This window comes from Chiloscyllium plagiosum, chromosome 8, assembly GCF_004010195.1.
Source record: "Chiloscyllium plagiosum isolate BGI_BamShark_2017 chromosome 8, ASM401019v2, whole genome shotgun sequence".
Lineage (NCBI taxonomy): Eukaryota > Metazoa > Chordata > Chondrichthyes > Orectolobiformes > Hemiscylliidae > Chiloscyllium > Chiloscyllium plagiosum.
Genome location: NC_057717.1, coordinates 89,619,419 through 89,643,457, shown reverse-complemented (window position 1 = coordinate 89,643,457; position 24,039 = coordinate 89,619,419). Strand labels below are relative to the sequence as shown.

At 40.7% G+C, this 24,039-nt stretch overlaps 1 protein-coding gene across 7 annotated transcripts in view; it reads left to right on the top strand.

Moving 5' to 3' along the window:
* LOC122552173 (cAMP-dependent protein kinase catalytic subunit alpha-like) overlaps positions 1–17,394 on the top strand; it is a 213,375-nt gene extending 195,981 nt beyond the window's left edge. For all 7 annotated transcript variants that reach the window (XM_043694713.1, XM_043694714.1, XM_043694712.1 and 4 more), the window contains 6 exons: positions 4,790–4,872; positions 7,538–7,664; positions 10,502–10,597; positions 11,330–11,452; positions 14,244–14,408; positions 15,638–17,394. In XM_043694713.1, coding sequence (XP_043550648.1) covers positions 4,790–4,872; positions 7,538–7,664; positions 10,502–10,597; positions 11,330–11,452; positions 14,244–14,408; positions 15,638–15,763 — 720 coding nt within the window. In that variant the 3' untranslated portion in view covers positions 15,764–17,394. The remainder of the gene's footprint in view (positions 1–4,789; positions 4,873–7,537; positions 7,665–10,501; positions 10,598–11,329; positions 11,453–14,243; positions 14,409–15,637) is intronic.
* Positions 17,395–24,039: the final 6,645 nt, after the last annotated feature.

Below are 24,039 nucleotides of genomic sequence, written 5' to 3'. Positions count from 1 at the left end.
TACTACCCTCAAGGGTCTCCTTTTTAAATTCCTGCTAACATCCTATATTCTCTCTTCAAAATCTTGTCCTTTTCTCTTCCTATGTCAATGTGTACAACAACCTCCTGCTGGCCCCTGTCCCCTTTGAGAATATTCTGTGGTCTTTCTGAAATATTCGTGATCCTGACAGCAGGAAGGGTAACACGCTATTCTGATGTTTCGCTGTCGGCCGCAACGATATCTGTCTGTGCCTCTGACTGGAGAGTCCCCTATCGCAATAGATCACTTAGAACCTGACATACTCATCATTACATTAGTTTTTGCTCGAGAAACCTGGCTGTTAGTGCTACATTCCCCTGAGAGTCTTTCACTTCCCATATTTTCCAAAACAGCTTACTTGTTCGAGATTTGGATAACCACAGGAGACTCCTGCACTACCTTCCTTCCTCCCCTACTTCTCCTGGAGATAACCCATTGACCAAACTGTATCTGTGGTTTCTCCCTTCCTGCAATTGCCATCCATCACACCCTCCAGCTCCCGTAAATTCCTCATGACCTCTATCTGCTGCTCCAACCAATTCGTGCAATCTGGTAGGATTTGCAACCAAACACACTTGCTGCAGGCATAATCATCAGTAACATTGAAATTCTCCCTAACCTCCCACATCCAGCAGGAAGAGCACATCACTCTACTAAAGACCATCTTTGCACTTTAACAACCTACACACTCAGAAAATTGCCCAGTCATTCCCCAAAAAACACTGCTCCTGGCTAACTTAGTACCTATGTTTTTACATTTTTAAAGTTTAATCAAGAGACCACCCTCAATAAAAACATGTAATCAAAATCAAGCCCACTCTACTCACTATTGTAGAGTTACAAATAAAACAGTAGAGCCACACTTTATGAACTATCCACTTAGCTGCCCCCCTGCTGTGAGCTCCCAAGATACACATTGCTCCAATTGGCTGTGAATTTTCTTGTTTGTTTATTTTTCTTAGATGAACTCAAATGTCTAGAGACACTTAAATAAACAGCAGAGGCAGTCAGCTGTGCAGGTTTGACTGCTGGGTCAGACAGCTTTGTAGGTTTACTGATCATTTGAACCATTTCCCATGTGGTCATTGCCTTTGTCCCTCTTCTTCCTTTTCAAAGTGCCGTTGTTTTGATCTTTTTTTCCCAAAGTTCCAAAACAATATAACAGCTTATAAAACAGTAAATTACTGCTTCCAGAATTCATGGAAATCAGCTCCAACACTGAAAATATCTCTAAAAAAGGAGCAGTTCTTACAGCCACGTTTCTTTTTCCCAGTCCTCCATCCATGAACGTCTCCCAGACACTAGTTCGCCTTCAGTTGACGTACTATATTCACTTCTGGGCACTGCACTTTAGGAAGGAGGAGAAAACTTTAGAGACGGTGCAGAAAATAGTTATGAAAATGGTTCAGTGGATGAGGGACTTCAATTAAGGGGATAGATCGTAGATAGATTGGCGTTGTCCTCCAAAATGAAAGTTGAGAGAAAATTTCAAAAAATGTTCAGAATTATGAAGCACTGAAACAGAGGCCTTTTTTTTAACCTTCTCATGTGTTGTGCAATCCTGAAGCTAAATTGAATACCAGGTAGAATGTGAAAAATAAATATAAAGGCGTAATACAGGGTGTGTAACAGGCTGAGGCTATCAGTGTAGTTACACATCCAAGACTTTAAAGAAAGTAATTCTTAAAAGGGAATTGTTCTCTTTGAATACAATAGATGTCTTGAAGTCATCTGCTTATGTACAGTTGATATGAGTATTTCAGGTGCTATGTATTGAGTGCACATAATTCCAATCTGACCAGAGTTAATTCGACTGCAAATTTGATGTCTATTAATGTTTTTTTTCCCAGGGAAGGCAAAATTTGCTTTCTGTGAACTGTATCACTTAGCCATAAGACACTTTCGATCTATGGTTGGGAAACCAGTAAGGCAGCTTTGAAACAGTCAAAACAAACAGTATTTAATTTTTCTAAAATGCAGTCACAGCTTAACTAGTCATGGGATTATAGTTACAGTTTAGTATCACTCTCCATTTAGCCTTAGTAGGATTGAGAAGGATTCCAATATGCCACTTTGTTTTATTTTATTAATACAACAACAGCCTGTATTTATTGGAGGCTTTGATGTTGCAAGTTACAAGGCACTTTGGAGTAGCATGATCAGGCTTTTTTTTTTATTCATTGGTGGGATGAGGGTGTCACTGGCTAGACCAGCATTTATTGCCCATCCCTAATTGCTCAGAGTGTAGTTAAGAGTCATCCACATTGCTGCAGGTCAGGAGTCACATGTAAGAATGGCAGTTTCCTTCCCTAAAAGACATTTGTGAACCAAATGGGTTTTTTCGACAGTTGACAATGGATTCATGGTCATCATCAGAATCTTAATTTCAAATATTATATTGAATTCAAATTCCACCTCCTGCCATGGCAGGATTTAAACCTGAATCCCCAGAGCACTATCTGGGTTGGGTCTCTGGATTAACAGCCCAGCTATGGATATGGGAGCTTTCATCTGCAATTTGAACAGGTTTAGACATATCCAGTCTGAGATTTGGCCAGTTTTGAATAGATAAAATAGAATACAAAAAAGCCCAGTAGATTTAAACAATTGCAGGTTAGTGTCCTAGATCTTTAATAAAACGTAGGTGAGACAGTTTGTTTAATTTTGTTTATTTGTGGTTGATTAAATTAAAAGTGAGAAAAATGGCTCTTGAAATTGCTAAAGAGGTTCTGGGGTTTGAAGATGATTCCCAAATTTATCAGTTTAGAAAGAAAAAAAAAAGTTCTTAGCTGAGCAAAAAGAAAGGATTTGAACTGTGAATTTGCGACTTAGTCAGCAAAATCAAGTTAACAGCATGGAAATTAAAAGAGAAGGTACTGATATATACAAATACGTCAAATCTCTGCTACGTTTTGATGAGAAAGATGTTATTTCATTTGAAAAATTGGCTCGGCAGATGAAATATGTGCCAAGGAAGAACTGATGTTTTTGGCAAAGATGCAAATACAGATCTAGGATCAGAGTTAAAGTTACAGAGATTCAACCAGGCAGCCAAAAATCTTCAAGGAAAAGATATGCAATTGTAATAACAATCAGTGAACATACGTGACAGAGATGGAGAACTGCCAAGGACACCAACAAATATAGACGACTAGCTGAAGAGCTCTCTGAAAGGTACCTGTCTAGAAGAAGTTTGTGCAGCAAAACTTCAAAACCGACCTCGAGAAAAATCTACTGAGGAAAAGCTACAAAGGAAAGTCGACAAACTTAATCGGGGTTTTTATCGGACCAGTATTATAGAGTGAGAGGTCAAAGATAGGTTTAAGAGAAAGGAGTTGTAAATAGGAGGTCAGTATTTAAAGTTAAATTTAACAGATTATGGTACAGGGTGAGCTTCTCTGTTTAAGTCAGCAGAGGGGTTTACCTTAGTGAGTTTTGAGAAGATTTGTGGCTCAGGTTGAGGTTTTGGATCTAGGTTTGCTCGCTGAGCTGCAAGGTTTACCCCGTGTCATAACAGTGTCGTGACATACCACTATGCTGTCACCTCCCCAACACTGAGCCAAAGGAGGGGCAGAGTAACTTAAAAGACTGCTCAAAGAGACAAATTCTTTTGATTTAATGCACAAGACACAATACTTGTTTAGTGTGTCAACATATATCAACAAGTATGCGTTACTGCCATACCAGTGATCAGTTTGGCAGCCAATCTAGTGTATTCACTCTTGCTACTTCCAATGAAGTAGAAGAGGTGGTATTCTGTTAGATCCACATACCCATGGGCTAAAAATCAGTTTTAAAGATTTTAAAGATCAGTTTTAGTAGCAGTTGCAAAGATGTCTCTTTTATTAAAACTGTAAGAAAGATTATTGTTTAAGGTTGTCAGTTAGGTATGCTGAAAGTACAGGTCATAGAGTCATGGAGATGTACAGCACAGAAACAGACCCTTTGGTCCAAATCAATCATGCTGACCAGATATCCTAAATTAATGTAGTCCCATTTGCCAGCATATAGTCCATTTCCCTCTAAACCCTTCCTATTCATATACCCATCCAGATGCCTCTTAAATGTTGTAATTGTACCAGCCTCCACCACTTCCTCTGACAGCTCATTCCGCACCACCCTCTTCATGAAAAAGTTGCCCTTTAGGTCCCATTTAAATGTTTCCCCTTTCACCTTAAACCTAGGCCCACTAGTTATTGTGGACTGAAATGGGTAAAGGGCTGACAGTTTTAAAAAAGGATTGTGGAAGTCAAACTGGCATGATTGGAATGTATACAAAGTGTGATTCTGCTGGCTGCCTGTGAAGGACTGACCAGTTGTTGATCACAAAAGCCTTCTGCCTACCAGCAACAACATAATTGGCTCACAGGTAGCTGCACACTGTTGGGTGTGAATGAGATAGGCAGAAACATTTGGACCTCTGGAAGGGAAGGTGATTTCCTTTTCTCTGCAGTTTTAAAAATAAAGTACTAAAAGCCTGAAGGAAGCCAGTTTATTTTCTCTCACCAGTTGTTGTAAGCTGAGGCTTTCAACCAATAAGTCAGAGACTTCATCTTCTGCAAGGGGGTGGAAAGCACTTGAAGAGCTAGAGAGTGAGAGATCAACAACAGCAAATTCTGACAAGCAAAAGGAGCATTTCAGCCAACCCTGTGGACTACCTTTTACAGATTTTCCTTCTGCTCATAACACCAATGTTTTCTGTTTATCATTAGTGGTAAACAATACAATTCCTCCACTGTTTTTGTGCTTACATTCTCTTCTTTCTTTCCAGGATAACACTAATTTGTATATGGTGATGGAATATATTCAAGGTGGAGAAATGTTTTCACATTTAAGGAGAAGCGGAAGGTTCAGGTTAGTCTCTTAAAGCTGTAAGAAGTAATGATCAACAAATATTCAGGACAAAGGATTCTGATTGAATATTGCATTAAGCCTCACTGTTAAACACACCATGGCTGCACAAAGTATAGAAGACATGGCCAAACCCTTAGCTGGAAGACAGTAACAATCTGTGTTAACTATGTTATTCTGTCTTTGTTTTGCCCCATAGGAGCGTTGTTAAACATGTTAGTCTGTGAAAAGTCACATTTGACATCTCAGTTTGAAACAAGAGTTTTTGGAACTAATACAGAGCCAGAGCTACAATGTCTCCTTACTGGTGTATTAGTAGGGGCAAGGCAGGATGATGTTTTATTCTTTCTTAAGATGAGGGCATCGCTGGCAAATAGCCCATCGCCGGTTAACCTTCAGTGCGTGCTAGTGAACCAATTTCTTGAACTGCTTAAGTCCATGTGGTGTAGGGACATCCACAATGCCACTGCAAAGGAAGTTCAGGACCTTGACCCAGAAATAGTGAAGGAATTGGAGAAGTAGTTCAAAGTGAGGATGGTGTGCAGATTGGAGGGGAACTTGTAAGTAGTCCTGATCCCATGCATCTACTGCCCTAGTCCTTTGAGAGAGTGGTGGTTGTGGGATTGGAAGATGTTGTTAAAGGAACCTTGGTGAATTGCTGCAGTGAATCTTGGACGTTGTGCACCCTGCTGTTTTTGTCAATCAGTGTGAGGAACTGAGTGTTTACGTTGGAGGTTGGGATAGCGTATAAATGAGCCCCTTTGACCTGGGTGATGTTAAACTTGACTATTGTTGGAGCCACTTCCATCCACACTCCCAAATTGTGTCTTGTGGATAGATATTCTCCGTCCTGTTTTTATAGCTTTAATATTGATATATAATATTGATATACGGGTGGCACAGTGGTTAGCACTGCTGCCTCACAGCGCCAGAGACCTGGGTTCAATTCCCGCCTCAGGCGACTCTCTGTGCACATTCTCCTCCGGGTGCTCCGGTTTCCTCCCACAATCCAAAAATGTGCAGGTTAGGTGAATTGAACATGCAAAATTGTCCGTAGTGTTAGGTGAAGCGGTAAGTGTAGGAGTATGGGTCTGGGTGGTATACGCTTCGGCGGGTCGGTGTGGACTTGTTGGGCCGAAGGGCCTGTTTCCACACTGTAAGTAATCTAATCTAAGCTTGTCCAGTTAATTTTCTGTTTAATAAAAGCCCATAAGATGCTGATGGTAGGTGAATTCACTGATGGTAACATCATTGCATGGTGCTTCCGCTGTTTAGAATGCAAGTAGCCCTGTGTTGCAGCTTCACCAGGTTGGCACCTCATTTCTAGGTATGCCTGTTGCTGCTCCTGACTTGCTCTCCTGCACTCTCCAGGGGTTGATCTCCTGACTTCATGTTAATGGTATAGTGCGGACATGCCACATTGAATACAATTCTGCTGTCCACAGCTCCCCCTGAATGTCTAGTTTTGAACTGCTAAGTGTGTTGTGAAAATCTCCAGTTTAGCGCGGTGGTGCTGCCACACTCCAGAATAGTATGCTCAGTGTGAAGGCTAGACTTTGACTTGTAAGGGCGATGTCCTCCTAGTACTATCATGGACAGATTCTTCTGCAACAGATAGATTGGTGAGGATGAGGTCTCGTACGTTTTTCCCTCTTGGCTCCATGCTGCTTGCCACAAAGCCAGTCAGGCAGATATGTCACTGGAGACTCATGGAATGTGATCAGTTGTGGTGCTACCAACCCTGACTTGGTTTTAATGTTTCCCCATCCAGATCACATTCTGTACTCTTTCCACTCTCGGTGTTCAACCTGGAGGAGTTCTAGTTCATCAGCTGAGATGGGTGGTAGATGGTAATTAGCAGGCCGTCTCTTGGTGCATGTTTAACCTGATGCCAGGGGTTCAGAGTCAAGAGTCAAGTACTCAAAAGTCAACTCCCTTTTGACTGTGCCACATGTGCCTCCCTTTGTACAATCAAGTCTTGTACCTTTCTTTATTAATTTGCACAAAATCTATGTTACCTGCTAATGCCTCAGGTGTTGAGCAAGCTGGAAGTTAGCAAATAATGGGGTGCAAGTTGATGGAACGAAATAGGAAAATGCAGAGGGCTCCACCAGCTGGCACAATGCTGCAACAATGAACACCAGACAGCTTGTGAAAAGCAATTCTAAGTCACAGAGTTCCTTTGGCAGACAGTATGATTAAATGCTAATAGGTGCGTAGGAATAATATGCTCTTGTTGAAAGCTGGAGAGTTCATTGTTGATGATTGTGCTCTTCTTGAAGCACAAACAGCATATCTTTGATGAATTTTGTGTTTGAGGTGCTCTGTAGTTTCCATGTTAGAGATCATGAATGGGATTTGCTGTTTTATCAATTCAGACAGATCTTGTTTAATTGTGACATTCTGTAACAGGCACTTGTTAGATGATTATTTCAGCTGCAAAGGAGGAGCTTCTGGTCAAAATAAAATTTCTGTATGTCCTCGCGTGTACCACTTTTCTCTTGCCCTCTGTTACTGTCTTCCAGCCCTTTTCTTTCAGGTGAAGGTGTTTGGGCACCAGTGCACAACCAATTTTGCATTTCTTTCTGAAATTCCTCCACATTGAATAACGTGTTTGTTATCTCTCTGCCTTTGAATCTGAATTTAATTACAAATCTCTTCCTTCCAGTGAACCTCACTCCCGATTTTATGCAGCACAGATTGTCCTCGCATTTGAATACCTCCATTCACTAGACCTTGTCTACAGGGACCTGAAGCCTGAAAATATACTGATTGATCAGAATGGATACATCCAGGTATGGGGGACTGCCCCAGGAATGGCCTAAATCTTTCAGTATCAAGTACCGACTTAGAGGGCGTACTTGAGAAAAGGGTATCTGCCGTACTCCAGGCGAATCCCAGATTATGTGACTACTTCGTACATCAAACAAATACCACAATTTTGGGGCAGGGAGGAGCCATTCAGGGGATACCACAGATATGCACTGGCCACAGTTAAGTGAAATGACTTGCGTATGAGCACAGGGTTAGGTGGAGGAGGTAATGTTCTATATAGTAGGTGCAGCACTAGAAAGAGTTTTTTTTAAAGGTGAGGGAGTAGTGTTTTACCAGCAAAAATAATATTGGATCTACTAGCGCAATGTTAGGGTGATTGAAGGATGTGGATTTGTGGCAATCCAGAGCAAGCACTTGGAACAATAATTACACATTGGGCAATGGAAGGGCTGCATAGTTATCCCCCATTCTAGAGAATACCTGCTTTCACTGCCCAAGGCTCAATGCTATCACTGAAGAGAAAATAAATTCCACTGTGGATTGAAGCAGAGTTACAATTAATAATTATATTTGAGGAAATTCTATTGCTAAGCTGCTTAAGTCCTGACTTTACTACTGTCTCTCAACTTTGTACCAAAGTTGTTTTTCTCCATCTGCAACTAAAGATTATACTTTCTCGTCATTTCCTGCAATTGTCCCTGCTGTCTTTCCACTGTGTGACGTGCAAATCATGGAATCCCCACATGTGGAAACAGGCCCTTCGGCCCAACAAGTCCACACCGACCCTCCAAAGAGTAACCTATCCAGACCCATTCCCCTATGTTTACCCCCTGACTAATGCACTCAACCTACACATCCCTGAACACTGGACAACTTAACATGGCCAGTTCACCTAACCTGCACATCTTTGGATTGTGGAAGGAAACCAGAGCAACTGGACGAAACCAGCATGTGCAAACTCCACACAGATAGTTGGCCGAGGCTGCCATCGAACCTGGGTCCCTGGTGCTGTGAGGCAGCAGTGCTAAGCACTGAGCCACCATGCCGCATATGCTATTACCTTACTAAGGTACCACTCAGTAATACAGAGGTACGCTAGCTCCAACTCTACGTCCATCATTTCCAATGCAAAAAAGGCTGGAATGCTGAAAGACTGTTAATCCCATGAAGCCCACTACTTTCACATTCCTGAATTCTAATGTGAACCAAATAGATTTGTTAATAATCTTCAGTTCCTTTTCCTGTCAATTTTCTTTGAAAATGTCAATTGATTAAGAATTAGGATATGATCAGGAAAAAGAGTTAAAGCATCAACTATCCTTGAAGTATTTTATGTTTTAATCTTTTTCTCCAGCAGTATTCAATTCAGTTCCTCCCAGACTTGAGAGCCTATTCTGAAGAATCACTCTTCATTCTTTTCCTGAAGTTTTCCAAAATATATCAGTTACTGTTTTTAAGGTCAGGTGACCAAACTGAATTCTTTAGTCCAAGATTAGATGCCTGTGATTCATACAACATAATTACAATTTGAAACTTGCATCCACTACTTTCCAGATGAAATCAGATTCCCAATTTTCTTTTCAGCAACTTCTTCATTTAGCTACCAATATTAGGAATCCGATCAATGATCATGTCCATTTCATGTCTCAATCCTGTTACGTGTTGGGCATAGAGTCAGAATGGGCATAGCCAATGGACTACTTTTCATAATACTTTAAAATAACTAACATATGATGTTGAGGTATCTGCATACTGTACTTATTTACTGTTTTTTTTCTATGTGAACTGGATATTAATTCAGGTTAAAACGTATGCACTCCATTTGTCTTATCCCTTAGTTGACTGATGTGGATATCTGCATGGTAAACAGCCTTACCCATAAGAAACTCACTATTTCCTGACACATAATATGCTTAACCTAGTGACACTGGCCAAGGAGTAATGTTCAAGCACCAACAATTCCTGATCTCTGAAATGGGAACCAAAATGTGTTTGGTTATTTACAAATAGATTGAACATTCTTGAGCCCAAGATGGCAAATTCACAGCATCTCTTACATATCACCACCCTCTACTTGAAGAACTTTAGACCTCTTTTAGCAGCCTTGCAATAAGGATTTCGGTCAAATATTCACCGAAAGGCCAGGTAACTTAAATCTATTAATGTGGCCACAAATGAAACTTAAACAAAATGTCCGAACATATGAACCAGCACCAAAGTTTGCTAAAGTGTATGCAGGAAATAGTTTTGGTTGAAAAAAAGGATGTAAGCAATTTGTAGCTTATTTTTCTCAGAAAACAGTTGGATGCTGTGATTACAAGATTATAGATGTGGAAGAATGGTACTGATTTTCACTTCATGCCTGTGTAGTGTTCGTAGTATGGATTGATTGCATTGATAGTGTTAACTTGTTGTTTTGGTGGGAGGAAACATTACTAATCAGATTTGTCAGTTGCAAAGGATTCTGCTTATGTGAAAAATGTAAGGAACCTTCATGCAGAAAAGACATTTGAACAGAGGAAGTAGAAATGGCTAAGGAGAGGTAGGTGGGATTTAATGTAGATATCTGTTAAGCAACAAATGTTAAACAGTAAGTGTGAACCTTGTACAGAACAGAGGAGTCAGGTCCTATGTTAAATAGGTAATTCAAATTCTGAGGCTCAGCCCATGAAAACTTACAGATTTTTATGGTTCCCCTTAAAGAGGAGAAGACTCAAGATCATCTAGCCTATATAGACTAATTCATCAAACAATAATTGAAGTTAAATGAAAATGGTGAATTAAAGTGATAAAAAGACATGCAATTTCTCCAATGTGTTTCATCTCCGATTGATTTTAAAATCTGGTTCATCTCTAGGTGACAGATTTTGGATTTGCCAAGAGGGTAAAGGGTAGAACTTGGACACTGTGTGGGACTCCCGAATACCTGGCTCCTGAGATCATCCTCAGTAAGGTATGAAACTGCTGCTTTTTCCCTACAGACTGCAGCACCTTTCAACTCCTTCCAGTTCATGAAAAATGCAATCTATTAATATCCTATAAATCTAGTGTCAAAATGTTCTCTCCCCTTGTCCTTGTTTCTTTGGTATTCAGTGTTGTCAATGTATACATACCTAAATGTTCACAATAGGAGTATTTTGCTGGCATGTTAGAAATGCTGTCACGTTAAATATGCTGTCACCATTTCGTAAACTACCCAGTTAGGTTACCAACGCAATTTTATGGTTTACAAATCTAGAGATTCAGTTGTTAGATCACTGTGGGCAGATGTCTACACAGATCTGCAACAACAGGAGTTCTACAATGACTCTGTCAAATATATTTGGATAAGTACTGGGACAGCTACAGATTTCTGGTTAAATGGTGTATTAGACTAGCTATTTGGAAATAATTTAAAGCTAATATACAAATGGCATTTCCAAGAGGCCACCATCTCCCTCGAGAGAGCTGAGAATTATTGGACCTTGATGTACAAAGATAGCTTTGCCATCATGTGTCAAAGCTTACACTCACTTTGCACTCTTCCAGTAGGGATTGTTTTAACCAGCAGCTTTCTTTGACTGTTCTGCCACAAATACCTCATTGAAGCAATTGTAAAACCCAAATTACTGTTTCGACAAGCTCAGCTAACCTGACAGAAATGGATCTGAATCTGTCTTTTGGTCCATGTCTCTTGTTCTTCCAGGGCTATAACAAAGCTGTGGATTGGTGGGCGTTAGGGGTCCTAATCTATGAAATGTCTGCTGGATATCCTCCATTTTTTGCAGACCAGCCAATTCAGATTTATGAAAAAATAGTCTCGGGGAAGGTAAGCATTGAGCTCAAAGAAGTATTGTTTTTCTGATCCTGTGTGATTAAATAAAGAGAGATTTGAATTTAACCAGTACCGCCTCCCATCATAGAAACATCTTGACAATCGCAAGTGACTGTTATGTGAGCAAATGTGGCAACCACAAAATCTTACAAAGAGCAAGAAGATGACAGAGTTAAATGGTTTTACAGGAGGAGTGTTGGCCAGAATCTGGCAGAACTCTGCGTTTTTTTTTAGTAGTATCTTGTGATCCTTAATATTCACTCAGACTACTGGGACATGAAGAATATTACATGGCTTAATGTTTCTAAGGTATAATGTACAACTCCTTCAGTGTCAATGTGGAGTAAAAGTCTGGACAATGGATTAGGGCTCTGGTATAAAACTTCTAATTGGAGAAAGCTATCATCTGAGCCACAATGACACTGTTTTTGTTCAGGACTCAACTGGAGGCTTTGACTAATCAACAGTCAGTCATATCCTAATTACAAATCATATACAAGGAGGGAAGATAATAATGTTAGATGGTCATAGTGAGGGACAGTTTGTGCCTTGGAGTATTTCATGTCAGGCACACCATAGATTCATAGAGTCATACAGCATGGAAACAGACCCTTCGGTCCAACCACTCCATGCTAGCTTAATCCCAAACTAAACTACTCCCACCTGCCTGCTCCTGGCCCATATCCCTCCAAACCTTTCCTTTTCATATACTTACCTAAGTGTTTTTTGAACCAATTTTCTAATGAAGCATTAAACTAATAGCCTGTTTGTCTGTTCAGGTAGATGTTAAATATTTTGTGGTGTTTGAACCCAAAAGATTTGAAGAGCAGAGTAGTTCTCCTAGCTGACATTTACACCTTGATCATAAACTATGTTTAAAGTATATTTAACTGCTCTGTTATTTCATTGCTATTTGTGGAGCCATGTTGGCTGCAGTGACTAACATTGGCAGCAAAGTACTTAGGGACATTATGGGGATGTGATTGGCACAGTATAAATATGATTTTATTCTTATATAACCCCGATTGGAAGAAATGGTCTTTGAGGTAAACACAATCGGACACTTTAATCTCTCTGACTACCTGATGTTACCCTAATAGTCAACTGAACTTCATTATCCTGAAGGGTCATTTTTTTGCCTCCAAGAGGTGAGAAAATGCGTTAGGTCCATCTGGTTGGGCACATGTCCAGGAATACATTTCTGCTCATGTATCTGTTGTGTGCATGAATTGCTGCTGCTTGTCAGTATGTTAGAACATTGAATGCTGAATCCCTTATTAGGGGAAATGTTGCAGAATGCTTACTCTTCAGGACTGAGAAAAAGGAGTATGAGCATTGTCCTTTTACATATGGGAGCTTTGTTTGATGGGATTGAATTTTACAGTCTTTCACCTGAGTATGATGAGTTTGTGCATTCATAATGTGTTTTCTTTTAGAGTAATTTAATGACTTATCTGTAAATTGGCATCAATTGTTAATATATTCTCAACCTCATTCATAAAAATCATTAGGATATTTGATTTAGACAACTCAAATCCCACATGGTGTAATAGAAGATGCCTTGCTAAGACTGGGAGACACTAAGGAAAAGTTAGCAGAAGCACCATTACATATGTACACAATTTTTTTTTTTGAGGGCTGACAGATAATTGCCATGATTCCTATACTTATAAAAGGGAGGTGGAACAAGTCCAGGAAACTGTGTTAATACATTGAGCTAACTGCATACAGTAATGACTCCATATCAGTGGTAGTAAAAATAATGTTACACTTACTGAAGAGAGGTAATAGGAAAACATTGAAAAACAGAACTTATGATAATCAGCACAGAGTTTTAAAAGGAAGATTATGCTTAACTAATCTTACCGTATTATTTGAAGAAATAACAGCAAGAGTAGATAAAGGTAATGCAGTGAACATAATATATTTAGATTTTCAAAAGCCTTTGATAAGCTACTGTGTAGTCCACTCTTGTGTTGAATTAATCAGACTGCTTGAAGCTAGGAAGTAATGTTCCATAAGGATTGGTGCCAGGACCACAGCTATACATCAGTTACATCAATGTTTGGAATTGGGATTTGGGTGTCCAATTTCAAAGTTCAAGGGGTGGTACCAAATTGGAGATGTGATTGGAAGAATTGGAAAAAGAACTGTCCAAAACATAGAAAGATCTTTATAAGCTTGCAGAATAGGTAATGGCAAATGAACATCAATGTGAATAAATGTGAGGTGGTATGTTTTCGTGAAACTAATGAGAAGGCTGCACACTCCTTTTCAAAAAAATATCCTCTGCTCTCGCCATAGTGTTCACAATACAGAAGGAGGCTGTTCAGCCCACTGGGTCTATGCTATTTACCCCAAACTGGATAACTCACCCTGATGGGAGCTACCATTAGCTCATCAACCCCCTCTATATAATAAACGACAGTCTGGCTTGAAAGTAAATACTCACATTGTTATGCTTATGTCCAATCTTTGGAACTACACACAGTGTTAAGGTAAGGCATTGAAGCAGCACTGGCCCCAAGCAGATTGTAGTTTGTGAATCCGCAACCACAACAAGATACTCCCCAGTACTCATCATAAACAAATATCCAAGTTGCAGAAACGATGCACGCAATTTTGTATCTATTGAGTTTATAGTATATTTGTGTGTAGTTATCAAATCAGAAATTCTACCTCTAAACTTAAACTTTGCTGTACCTCTAAACTTAAACTTTGCTGAACCTCTCATGTCTTATGAGCCTGAGTCACTCTTATGTAACAGATCAATGTTTCTTTTCAGGTGCGGTTTCCATCTCATTTCAGCTCTGACCTAAAAGATCTGCTCCGGAACCTGTTGCAGGTTGATCTGACCAAACGGTTTGGTAATCTCCGAAACGGTGTCAATGACATCAAGAACCATAAGTGGTTTGCCAACACAGACTGGCTATCCATCTACAAAAGAAAGGTACTGTGACTCCAGCCAGTCAGAATCTATTTCCCAAGAGAGGACTTGGTGCAGCTGTTTACTGGGTAGTACCAGGAGAGACTTTCTGTGACCAGCTCAGCCACAGCAACACACACACAAATGTTCTTGTGATCTCTCCCACTCAGTCTTCTCACCACTCTCTATACCCATCAACCCATTAGCCTCAAACTCTTTTCTCTACACATATAGGCACAAGCTTTTGTTTCTATTTAAGAGGGTATCTAATGCACATTGAGCCTGTTCCCTTGTTTTTAAAATGGATAGGAGTTTCTGTTCTGCATGATAAAGTGTGGATAAACTCCCTATGTAGACACACCCCATTTATGTGGCTCAGCCAGCACTGGGTCTTTGTTTCAGTGAAGTAAGTCCCAGTATAAACTCCTGTATATTCAGAATGCAGAATTAGCATTGAAATTTCAATTTGTCATATTTATCCTACATGTTAGCCTCAACTAGCCAGAAGCAGCCAATGTCACATTTATATTCTGCACCTGAAGGACTAATGTTTTCTTTGCTACAGTACTGCTCAAGCGATAATGATGGTTCTGTGTTGAAAGGGAGCAATAAGTAGTGTTTGTATTCAGGGCTGTAATGTCAGGGTTGTTATGGTGGAAAGAATATGGATTGTGGGTTTTGCTGCATCTCAGTGGGAAGGTGGGGGAGATGATGGCATAGCAATAATGTCATTGACTGGTTATCCAGGCTAATTCTCTGGAATACGGTCTCAAATTCCACCACAGCAGCTGGTGGAATTTAAATTCAATTAAATATTTTTAAAAATATGAACTAAAATCTTGGGGATGGTGACTGTGACAGCGATTGTGGAGTGTTCTGGTTCACTTATATCCTTTATGGGAGAAGATCTGCCATCCTTCCATGGTCTGGCCTGCATGTGACATCAAGCCCACAGCAATGTGGCTGACATTTAGCTACCCTCTGAAATGGCCCAGTGAGCCACTCTTGATCTGAGTATTTCGAGGTGGGCAGTAAATGCTGTCTGTGCAACATCCCAAGAATTTTTGTTTTAAATTGTGATGTTGCGGCCAATATGCAGTGTCCAAGCATTGGAACAGTGGGGGACCTTTTGCTGTGACATGACGCTGCAATGCAATATGCTAGAGAAACTTGGTGAGCAGCTCTCAGGATACGTGTCAAAATGATTCTGTAACTCTAAAGCAACTTAATTTAGTTTCTGTTCCTTTTCTCAGGAGGAGCCTCCTTTTAAACCCAAGTTTAGAGGCCCCGGGGACACGAGTAACTTTGACGAGTATGAAGAGGAGGCAATCCGCATATCTCTCACAGAGAAATATTCAAAGGAATTTGCTGATTTCTAGAGAAGGGAATGAGACAAAGCTGTAAAATGACTGGGAAACTTGATACACGGCTGGAAAGGAAAGGAGGCAGTGTTTGGAGGGGAGCCCAAACTGTTGTATTTACTGAAAACTTTTGTGTTGAGTCTGTGCATTCCACCAGGTGGAGTCCTACGTTGCCGTGACTTCGAAGGGCCTGGCCCTCTTTCCCTTACACAGACTGCTCCTGCAAATCCTGAGGTTCTCCAGACAGTCACTATTCCCATTGACACACTAAACTTCTCATTTTTTTGCCGCCTTCCAATAAGCGTTTGTATCTCATTGTGCCTGAATGTTATATATGTTCTGTGTTTTAAAAGATATTTTACTTATACATTAAAGAACTTTAGTTTTCTTTTTTAAAATGTATTTCCGAGTGAAGGGACTACATTTCCATACCTGATCTGACTGCAGAGTAACTAAATTAGGAGCTTGAACTGTTTACTCACCTGTCTCACTCATTCCAAGCAGCTACAGGGCTGGCATGCACAGGTGTATTGTTAACTGTGCACCATCCCTGCAATTGATTCCCTGCACTCACTGAAGACTGGGAAATGATTAGCTTCTGTATTGTTTTAGGATCTCACATTTAAGTAACGCGGAATTAGATGGATGATGTAGTACTATTGTGTTCGCCACAGTACATGCCAGCTCAATTATGTGGCTTTCACATTTCTTCAGTAACCTCCAAGTTGAAGTGCTTGCTTTATTTTAAGATTCCACTGGTGGGGACAGACAGGCCCTTGGCATTATTTCAACAGAATAGTGGAGTTCTCCACAGTGACACAGCCAATGTTTATGTTTCTGTACGGATTACCTGACTATCACATTCCTGCTTGTGGGAACTTGCTTTGGGTAAATTGGCTGCTATGTTTATTACATTGCAACATTACACTTCAAAATAAAAGTATTTCATCAGCTGTAAAGCACTTTGGGACTTCCTGAGATTGTCAAGATTCTATGGAATTACAGGTTTTTTTTTAAACAAAGGGTAGAATAAACAATTTTGTATCCTAGTACCAAACCCCCATTTAACATACAGAGCCCAGCAACAAAAGCCATTTGGAAATATCAACACTGGCTCTTTCCCTCTCTCTCCTACCTCAATGTCGCAAGACAAGGCAGCGAGAGCAAGAGCAGGAGGAGGCAGCCTGAGGTGGCCGGTGGTGAGAATGAGAACAGGCAGCCTGGGGCAGCCAGTGGCAAGAGCTGAAGAAGGCAGCTCATAACAGCCGGCGGGAGCAGGAACAGTCTGCAAGGCAGCGAGGGCAGGCAGTCCGGGGCAGTGGTGGAGTTGAGATCGAGCCCTTGATTTGTGCACGCCCAGCATCGCGAGGTGCTTTTGGACTGTGGTGTTGAACTGTTCACTATGTTTCTTTGTTTTTCCACTTTTTAGTAAGAAAGACTGTAATGTTTAACTACTTAACTTTATTTTCTTTATTTTCCTGCTTTGTACCAAGATTCTGTACAGGGGTATCCTTTGTACCTAAGATGGTGCTGTAAGTGGTGACTTGTAAACTTTTCACTGTACTCATGTGAGTAAATGTGATAGTAAACCGAATTAAAAACTAACTTTTTTATTTTTGGGCCCAAGTGCCTGATCCTCTTTCAGAGGAGCAGTGACTCTATTGCTGTCCCTTGTAAATTTCACCTTCACTCATGTACTGAACTAAAGGTGTAAATGAGAAATAGACAGCTCTTAAATTGTAATCTCTTAAGAAGAAATAAATCTCTGTATCTGAAACTTAGTGTTAGAACAGGTCATGAATCCCATCTACAAATAGGATGAGAGGATGACTGAACCAGCTGTTACTTAAAGTTTGTTCTAAGACATTATTCATTTAGCATTGCAGATTAATAATCTGTGATAAACTGTTCCTCAGCCAAACAAAGGTATTGTATTCTCTGCATAGTTGTATTAGAATAACATTTCAGCTATATGGAAAGTCATACTTCTGTAAACATCCATATACTTCAGCCTGCTGGCCTTGCCGATGTTTAGTTGTGGGTTGTTCACGTTGGATGTCTAGTCTGAGTTCCTTCAAAGTAACAAGAACCCTCGCCTGTGAAGAATGTTGCAAAAATCATCATATTCTTGTTTTATGATTTTATGTAATAAGCGTTATCAAATTAGGTTTGTGTAATGTCACAGTACTCCAAAGGTATGTCATTTGTTGAAAAGCTGAACATAATTATTGCCTGATGCTAAAGAAGATCATCCCAGCAACAAATCTGTATTGTTGGATGGGCACCATCTCTGGAGTTGATTCCTTTATGCGCTCATTCAAGACTGGTAAATTAAAAGACTCTTTTAACACATTTAGTGTCTCAATCTGAGCAACAGATAACAGGGTGGGTTATGTAGCAATATAGTGTTTAGGCACAATGGGTACTCACCTCATAATGTGACTTTCTTCTTGCTTCCAACAATCTTGAGCCCTACTTGCTACTTGCTTTCATGCAGATTCATTAATCCCCTGGTGAAGGTAAAAGATTCCATGTCACTACCTTATCAAAAGGTAAGAGTTCTCAGCAGGGTCCTGGCCAATGTTTAATCTTCAAATGAATGAATGCAATGTTACAGGAACGTTTTTCCAATTCTAAAAGCTGCAAGAGATATTGTCTTGGAAATAGAGACATCAGCTTTCACTGATGTAGTCAGTACCATAGAACATAGAAGAATACAGCGCAGTACAGGCCCTTCGGCCCTCGATGTTGCGCTGATCCAAGCCCACCTAACCTACACTAGCCCACTATCCTCCATATGCCTATCCAATGCCCGCTTAAATGCCCATAATGAGGGAGAGTCCACCACTGCTACTGGCAGGGCATTCCATGAACTCACGACTCGCTGAGTAAAGAACCTACCCCTAACATCTGTCCTATACCTACCCCCCCTTAATTTAAAGCTATGCCCCCCTGTAATAGCTGACTCCATACGTGGAAAAAGATTCTCACTGTCGACCCTATCTAAACCCCTAATCATCTTGAACACCTCTATCAAGTCACCCCTAAACCTTCTTTTCTCCAATGAAAACAACCCCAAGTGCCTCAGCCTTTCCTCATACGATCTTTACCATGTTAGATAAATTTTTTTGCTCAATAAAAACTGAAAGAATTGCTGATGCTGGAAATCAGAAACAAACACAAATTGCTGGACAATCTCAACCGGTCTGGCAGCATCTGTGGAGAGAAATCAGAGTTAAAGTTTTGTGGCCACTGACCCTTCCTCAGAACTGATTGTAGCTAGAAAGATTGTTTCTTATGCAAAAAATAGGATAAGGGAAGGGGGTCAGGAGTAAATGATAGCTGGAGATAGAACCGAAAGAGAGAGGAAGACAGTTGGACAGACAAAGGAGTGGATAGCGATCAGCCTGGGAGAATGAGTAGCTGCTAGTTGGGGCAATTAGTGGCTAACAATGGGTTGTGTGTAATAGCAGGAAATGCACAGCAGGTCAGGCAGCATCGGAGGAGTAGGAAAATTGACGTTCGTGATGAAGGGCTCCTGCCCAAAACGTCATTTTTCCTGTTCCTTGGATGCTGCCTGACCTGCTGTGCATTTCCAACACCATTCTAATCTCCAGCATCTACAGTCCTCACTTTCACCCTATGTATAATAGCAGAACCTGTGATAACAGGCCTGGTGTGTGGGGATTGGGGTAAGGACATGGGAGAAGTTGCCTCAAGCCCTAAAATAGTTGAACTTGCTATTGAGTCCAGAAGGCTGTAGGGTTCCCAAGTGAAACATGGGAACTTCCAGCTTGCACTGAGCTTCGGTGGAGCACTGCAGCAAGCCAGAGACAGAGATGTCGACCCGGGAACAAGGTGGTGTGTTGAAGTGGCAGGCAATTGAAAGCTCAGGGCCATATTTACGTAGAACGTAAATGTTTGTGAAGCGGTGACCCAGTCCATGCTTTGCTTCCCCAATATGGAGGAGACCACACGGTGAGCAGCAAATGCAGTCGACTAGATTCAGTGAAGTGCTGCTTCACCTGGAAGGTGTGTTTGGGCTGTTGGAAAATGAGGAGGGAGAAAGTAAACATGCAAGTGTTACACCTTCTGTCGTTGCAGGGGAAGGTGCCATGAGGAGTTGTTGGAAGTAAAGGAGAAGAGGACCCAAGGTGTCCCAGAGGGAATGGTCCCTGTGGAAGGCTGGCAAGGGATCCTCTGGATGTGGATGCTGGTGGGGGTAGTAGGTAAGGATAAGGAGGACCCGACTACTGTTGTGGGAGGGAAGAGAGGTAATGAGGGTCGAAGTGTGGGAGATGGATTGGACCCGGAAGGCTGTGTCAATAATGGTGCTGGGGTATCCTCAGTTGAGGAAGAAGTTGAACATTTCGGAGACTCTTGTTGAAGTTAGCATCATCAATCGAAGAAATGGAGACAGAGGAATTGTGAGAATGGGCACTATCTCCACCTATTGTTTAAGCTTTACCCTTTCCCTCCATCCCATCTTCTGTATAAAAAAACGCTTTTTCCTAGCTACCATCAGGGTTACTCGACCCGAAATGTTAACTTTGACTTCTTTCCTTAGATGCTGCCAGATCTCCTGAGCTTTTCCAGCAATTTCTGTTTTTGTTACATTCTATGCCTTGGGACAACTGAGAAATGAACACTGAAAAAAGGACCATTGGTTAGACTTGCAGCCAAACAGAATATTAACATCACTTGCAAACACGAGTGAAAGGATAAAACTGAGGGTATATGAAAGAGCAGATTGTTTGAGTTCAGCAATACTGCACATTTGAATTACACTCATTGGCTGTGCGCAAGGTGTTGCAAGAATTGACCTACAAAGAAGGTTGGCAAAGTCAAAATATCCACAAGGAATGATTTAGCAACTCGCAGTTGAAACATAAATCAAAGAGAAGGAGTACTTGAGGACAATAAATGAAAGGAAAAGGCCCTCTTGCAGCACCCAGCCTCTCCCACACCACTTCGCAGCATCGGAACCTCTGTGATTTGGGAGAGATTAAAATCCAACCAGAAAACCCAAGCCAAAATTTGGAAAATTCCTCTTCCATTCCTTTAGTATCAAAACTAGCCCAGGAATCTGTACTGGGCCTTATAATTAAACAAATACATAAGTATCCACCCCAGTAGAAACTGGTCCAACCCGAGAGTAAACTACTTCAACAGTTTGATTTTTCACTTCACGTGCTAGTAATCTACTCCATGCAACTACTTCAATGGAAAAGGACTCACCTCCGGATGTCCAACCTTGTTTAGTATCCTTTCATAACTTATATAGTTTAAAGAAGGTAATTTACACAAACGTAATCTTAAATAGGTTAATTCTGATGGAAGGTCATTGACCTGAAATGGTAACTTGTTTTCCATTCCTCAGATACTGACAGATCTGCTAAGTCTTTTTTGTGTCCTTTGAAATATTGCTGAAAACTGAAATAGTTACCTCCATAACGTTATGCTTTTAAAACCCTGCGTCTGTACTTTTCTGAAGTGCAGAATCTCAGCTCTTTTACCTTAACTTGGGGATTAATCCATTCATTCTCCTCTGGACTCCTTCTGAATCCACTCTGTTATCCACAATGGGAAGAGATTAAAATGGTACATATTTTTTTAATTGAGGCCAAGCCAAGGTACAAGCACAAAATAGTTAAAACACATTGTCATACACCCTTGCATCCAAGTCACACTAGCTGTCTTGTTACAGCATTGCTCAAGTACCTTTAGAAATCAATATAATTTGCTGATCTCTCTGTCTCTCTCTCTCTCTCCTACTTTTAACTCTTTCTCTCTGTTGACTGTGAGACTTTTGCCAAAGGATCGAATATATATTCAACACTCAGACACCCTCCACAATGCTGACTCTAGCACAGACCCTCAAACTTGTGGGTGCTACCCTTTAATGACTTTGTCTGGATTAGTGCTTCCATAATCTTTCCCTACCGTCACCCCATTTCCGGACTTCAAAACTGTTGAGACCCCCTCAGTGAGAACTGAGAGAATGGAGTTTAAAATCTCTTAGAGTGAGGGTACGGCTGTGTGGTCAGACTTCCACAGATGCCATGGCCACCTCAGAGCTCACAGCTCCACTTGGGGTCCTGCCCAAACCCCACCCCCAACTTTGGGAAGCTGTGATATGAATTATTAAAACAGTAAACAGCAAAGGTCCCCAACACCTGTGGTGAACATAACTGATTGGTTTTCATATATCCAAATCCCTTTATAACTAACTTCTGCCTCTGACAGGGCTTCCCAAAGTGGGTTGGGAGCCTGAGGCAGCTATGGCCACCATGGAGCTCTGACATATTCTTAACAACTGTGTCTTGGATTAATAGACAGTCCCCACTCGTTGAAGCAGATTTTGTAACCCTCCTCCACAGTTCTCATAGAGGGGTTTTAAAGCCTCTGGAAGAACAGACCTATGATCTTCAACCAGTTCTCAGTCCAGCTCAGCATATTACCATTAATACTTGAGGTTTCAACCTTGTGGGAAAGCTTGCTGTGTGCTATACCCTGAAAAAATTTGAAGCTACATCCAATCCCAAAATTCTCACAAGTTGTCAAAGATACAGGCTTGATTCTCTAGCAGTAGCTGTCCCATCTCACTCAGAGTGGAGATTGTCTGAACCAATTCTCCTGCTTTTTTTCAGCTGATCCAAGAGCAGCCTTGGTTTCCTTTAGCCTTTTTTCTTGTTTTTCCATGTGAGGTGTTATAAAAAGAGTCCTTTGACAAGGTAAGAGCATTCCAAAGCACTTTTGAAGTGTAGTCACTGATGTATTGTGAAAAATGTAGTAACCAATTTCTGCACAGCAAGGTCAATATACAACAAACAGCAATAATACAAGTTATGCTGTTGCTGCATAATGATGCACATTCCTTGATGCATATCCTAATTAATAAATAGTATTATGCAAAAACTGAAGGATTAAATATATACAATCTGTACGATATCTAGAAGGAGTACAGTCAGTTCTGTTATAACATAGTAGTTCCATTCTCATGCAATCCCATGTTATAAGAAAATCACATAATAGCACCGTCATTTAAACTAATGGGGTCAGAATCGCATTATAACCAATATATGTTTTAAAAGTTCGCACTTTAGAAACAATATCCCCAATTCGTCAATCATGTTGTAGCAAGTTCGCATTTACAATGATCTTTGTAAAGCAAAACATACTGCTAGTGTTCATGAGACAAAGATAGCAAATGTCTAATTGAATATCTACTGTTATGGACCAGGCCAGACCCCCCCTCAAAATATTTTAACAAAGTAGTCTAGACCGTACCTTTTTTCTTATTTTAAAGGTAGGTGTGAAGTGGGTGTTCTAGTTGTGATGCAACTGGTCAAACCATTTGGCTTTAAGCAAAGCACATTTTATTAAAACACTACAGTTAAAACACAAACAAAAGGAAACAGGATTTAGAATAACAAATATTGGAAAAAAATCACCAAATACTTGATAGAGTAATTTAATTAACTGTTCCAATATAGTAACTTCCCACACCCCTTGGCAAAAAGGTAAATTCAAACATAGATTGTGATTTTAAAGAACATTTGTAGCTCAGGTTGTAAGTTGATGCTCACTGAACTGGTCAGTTTGTTCTCAGACATTTCGTCACCATGCTCGGTAACATCATCAGTGAGCCTCCGATAAAGCGCTGGTGTTCTGTCCCACTTATTATTTATGTGTCTTGGTCTGTTGTGGTGGGTGATATCACTTCTGGTTCTGTTTCTGAGAGGTTGGTAAATGGGGTCCAAATCGATATGTTTGCTAATGGAGTTCCAGTTTGAATGCTAGGCATCAAGGAATTCCTATGCGTATCTTTGTTTAGCCTGTCCCAGGATGGATGTATTGTCCCAGTCAAACTGGTGACCCTCTTCCTCTCTGTGTATGGATACCAGTGATAGTTGGTCATGTCTTTTGGTGACTAGTTGGTGCTCATGTATCCTGTGGCTAGTTTCCTGCCTGTCCAAGATAATGTTTATTTCAGTCCGTGCAAGGTATGTTATGTATGACATTCGTTCTGCTAGTTGTTGATAAATTTATCAGGAGCTGTTTCAGTGTGGTGGTAGGTTTGTGGGTTACCATAATGTTAGGGGCCAGAGTAGTCGGAGATATCTTTAATGTATAGCAGGGTGGTTACAGTCTCTGGGCATGTTGTCTTTTTGTTTAAGTCTGTTGCTTAGTAATTGGCAGATTGCGCTTATCGGGTACCCGTCGATCCTGAATACATTGTACAGGTGTTTTTCCTTAGCTTCTCTTAGTTCCTGGGTGCTGCAGTGTGTTGT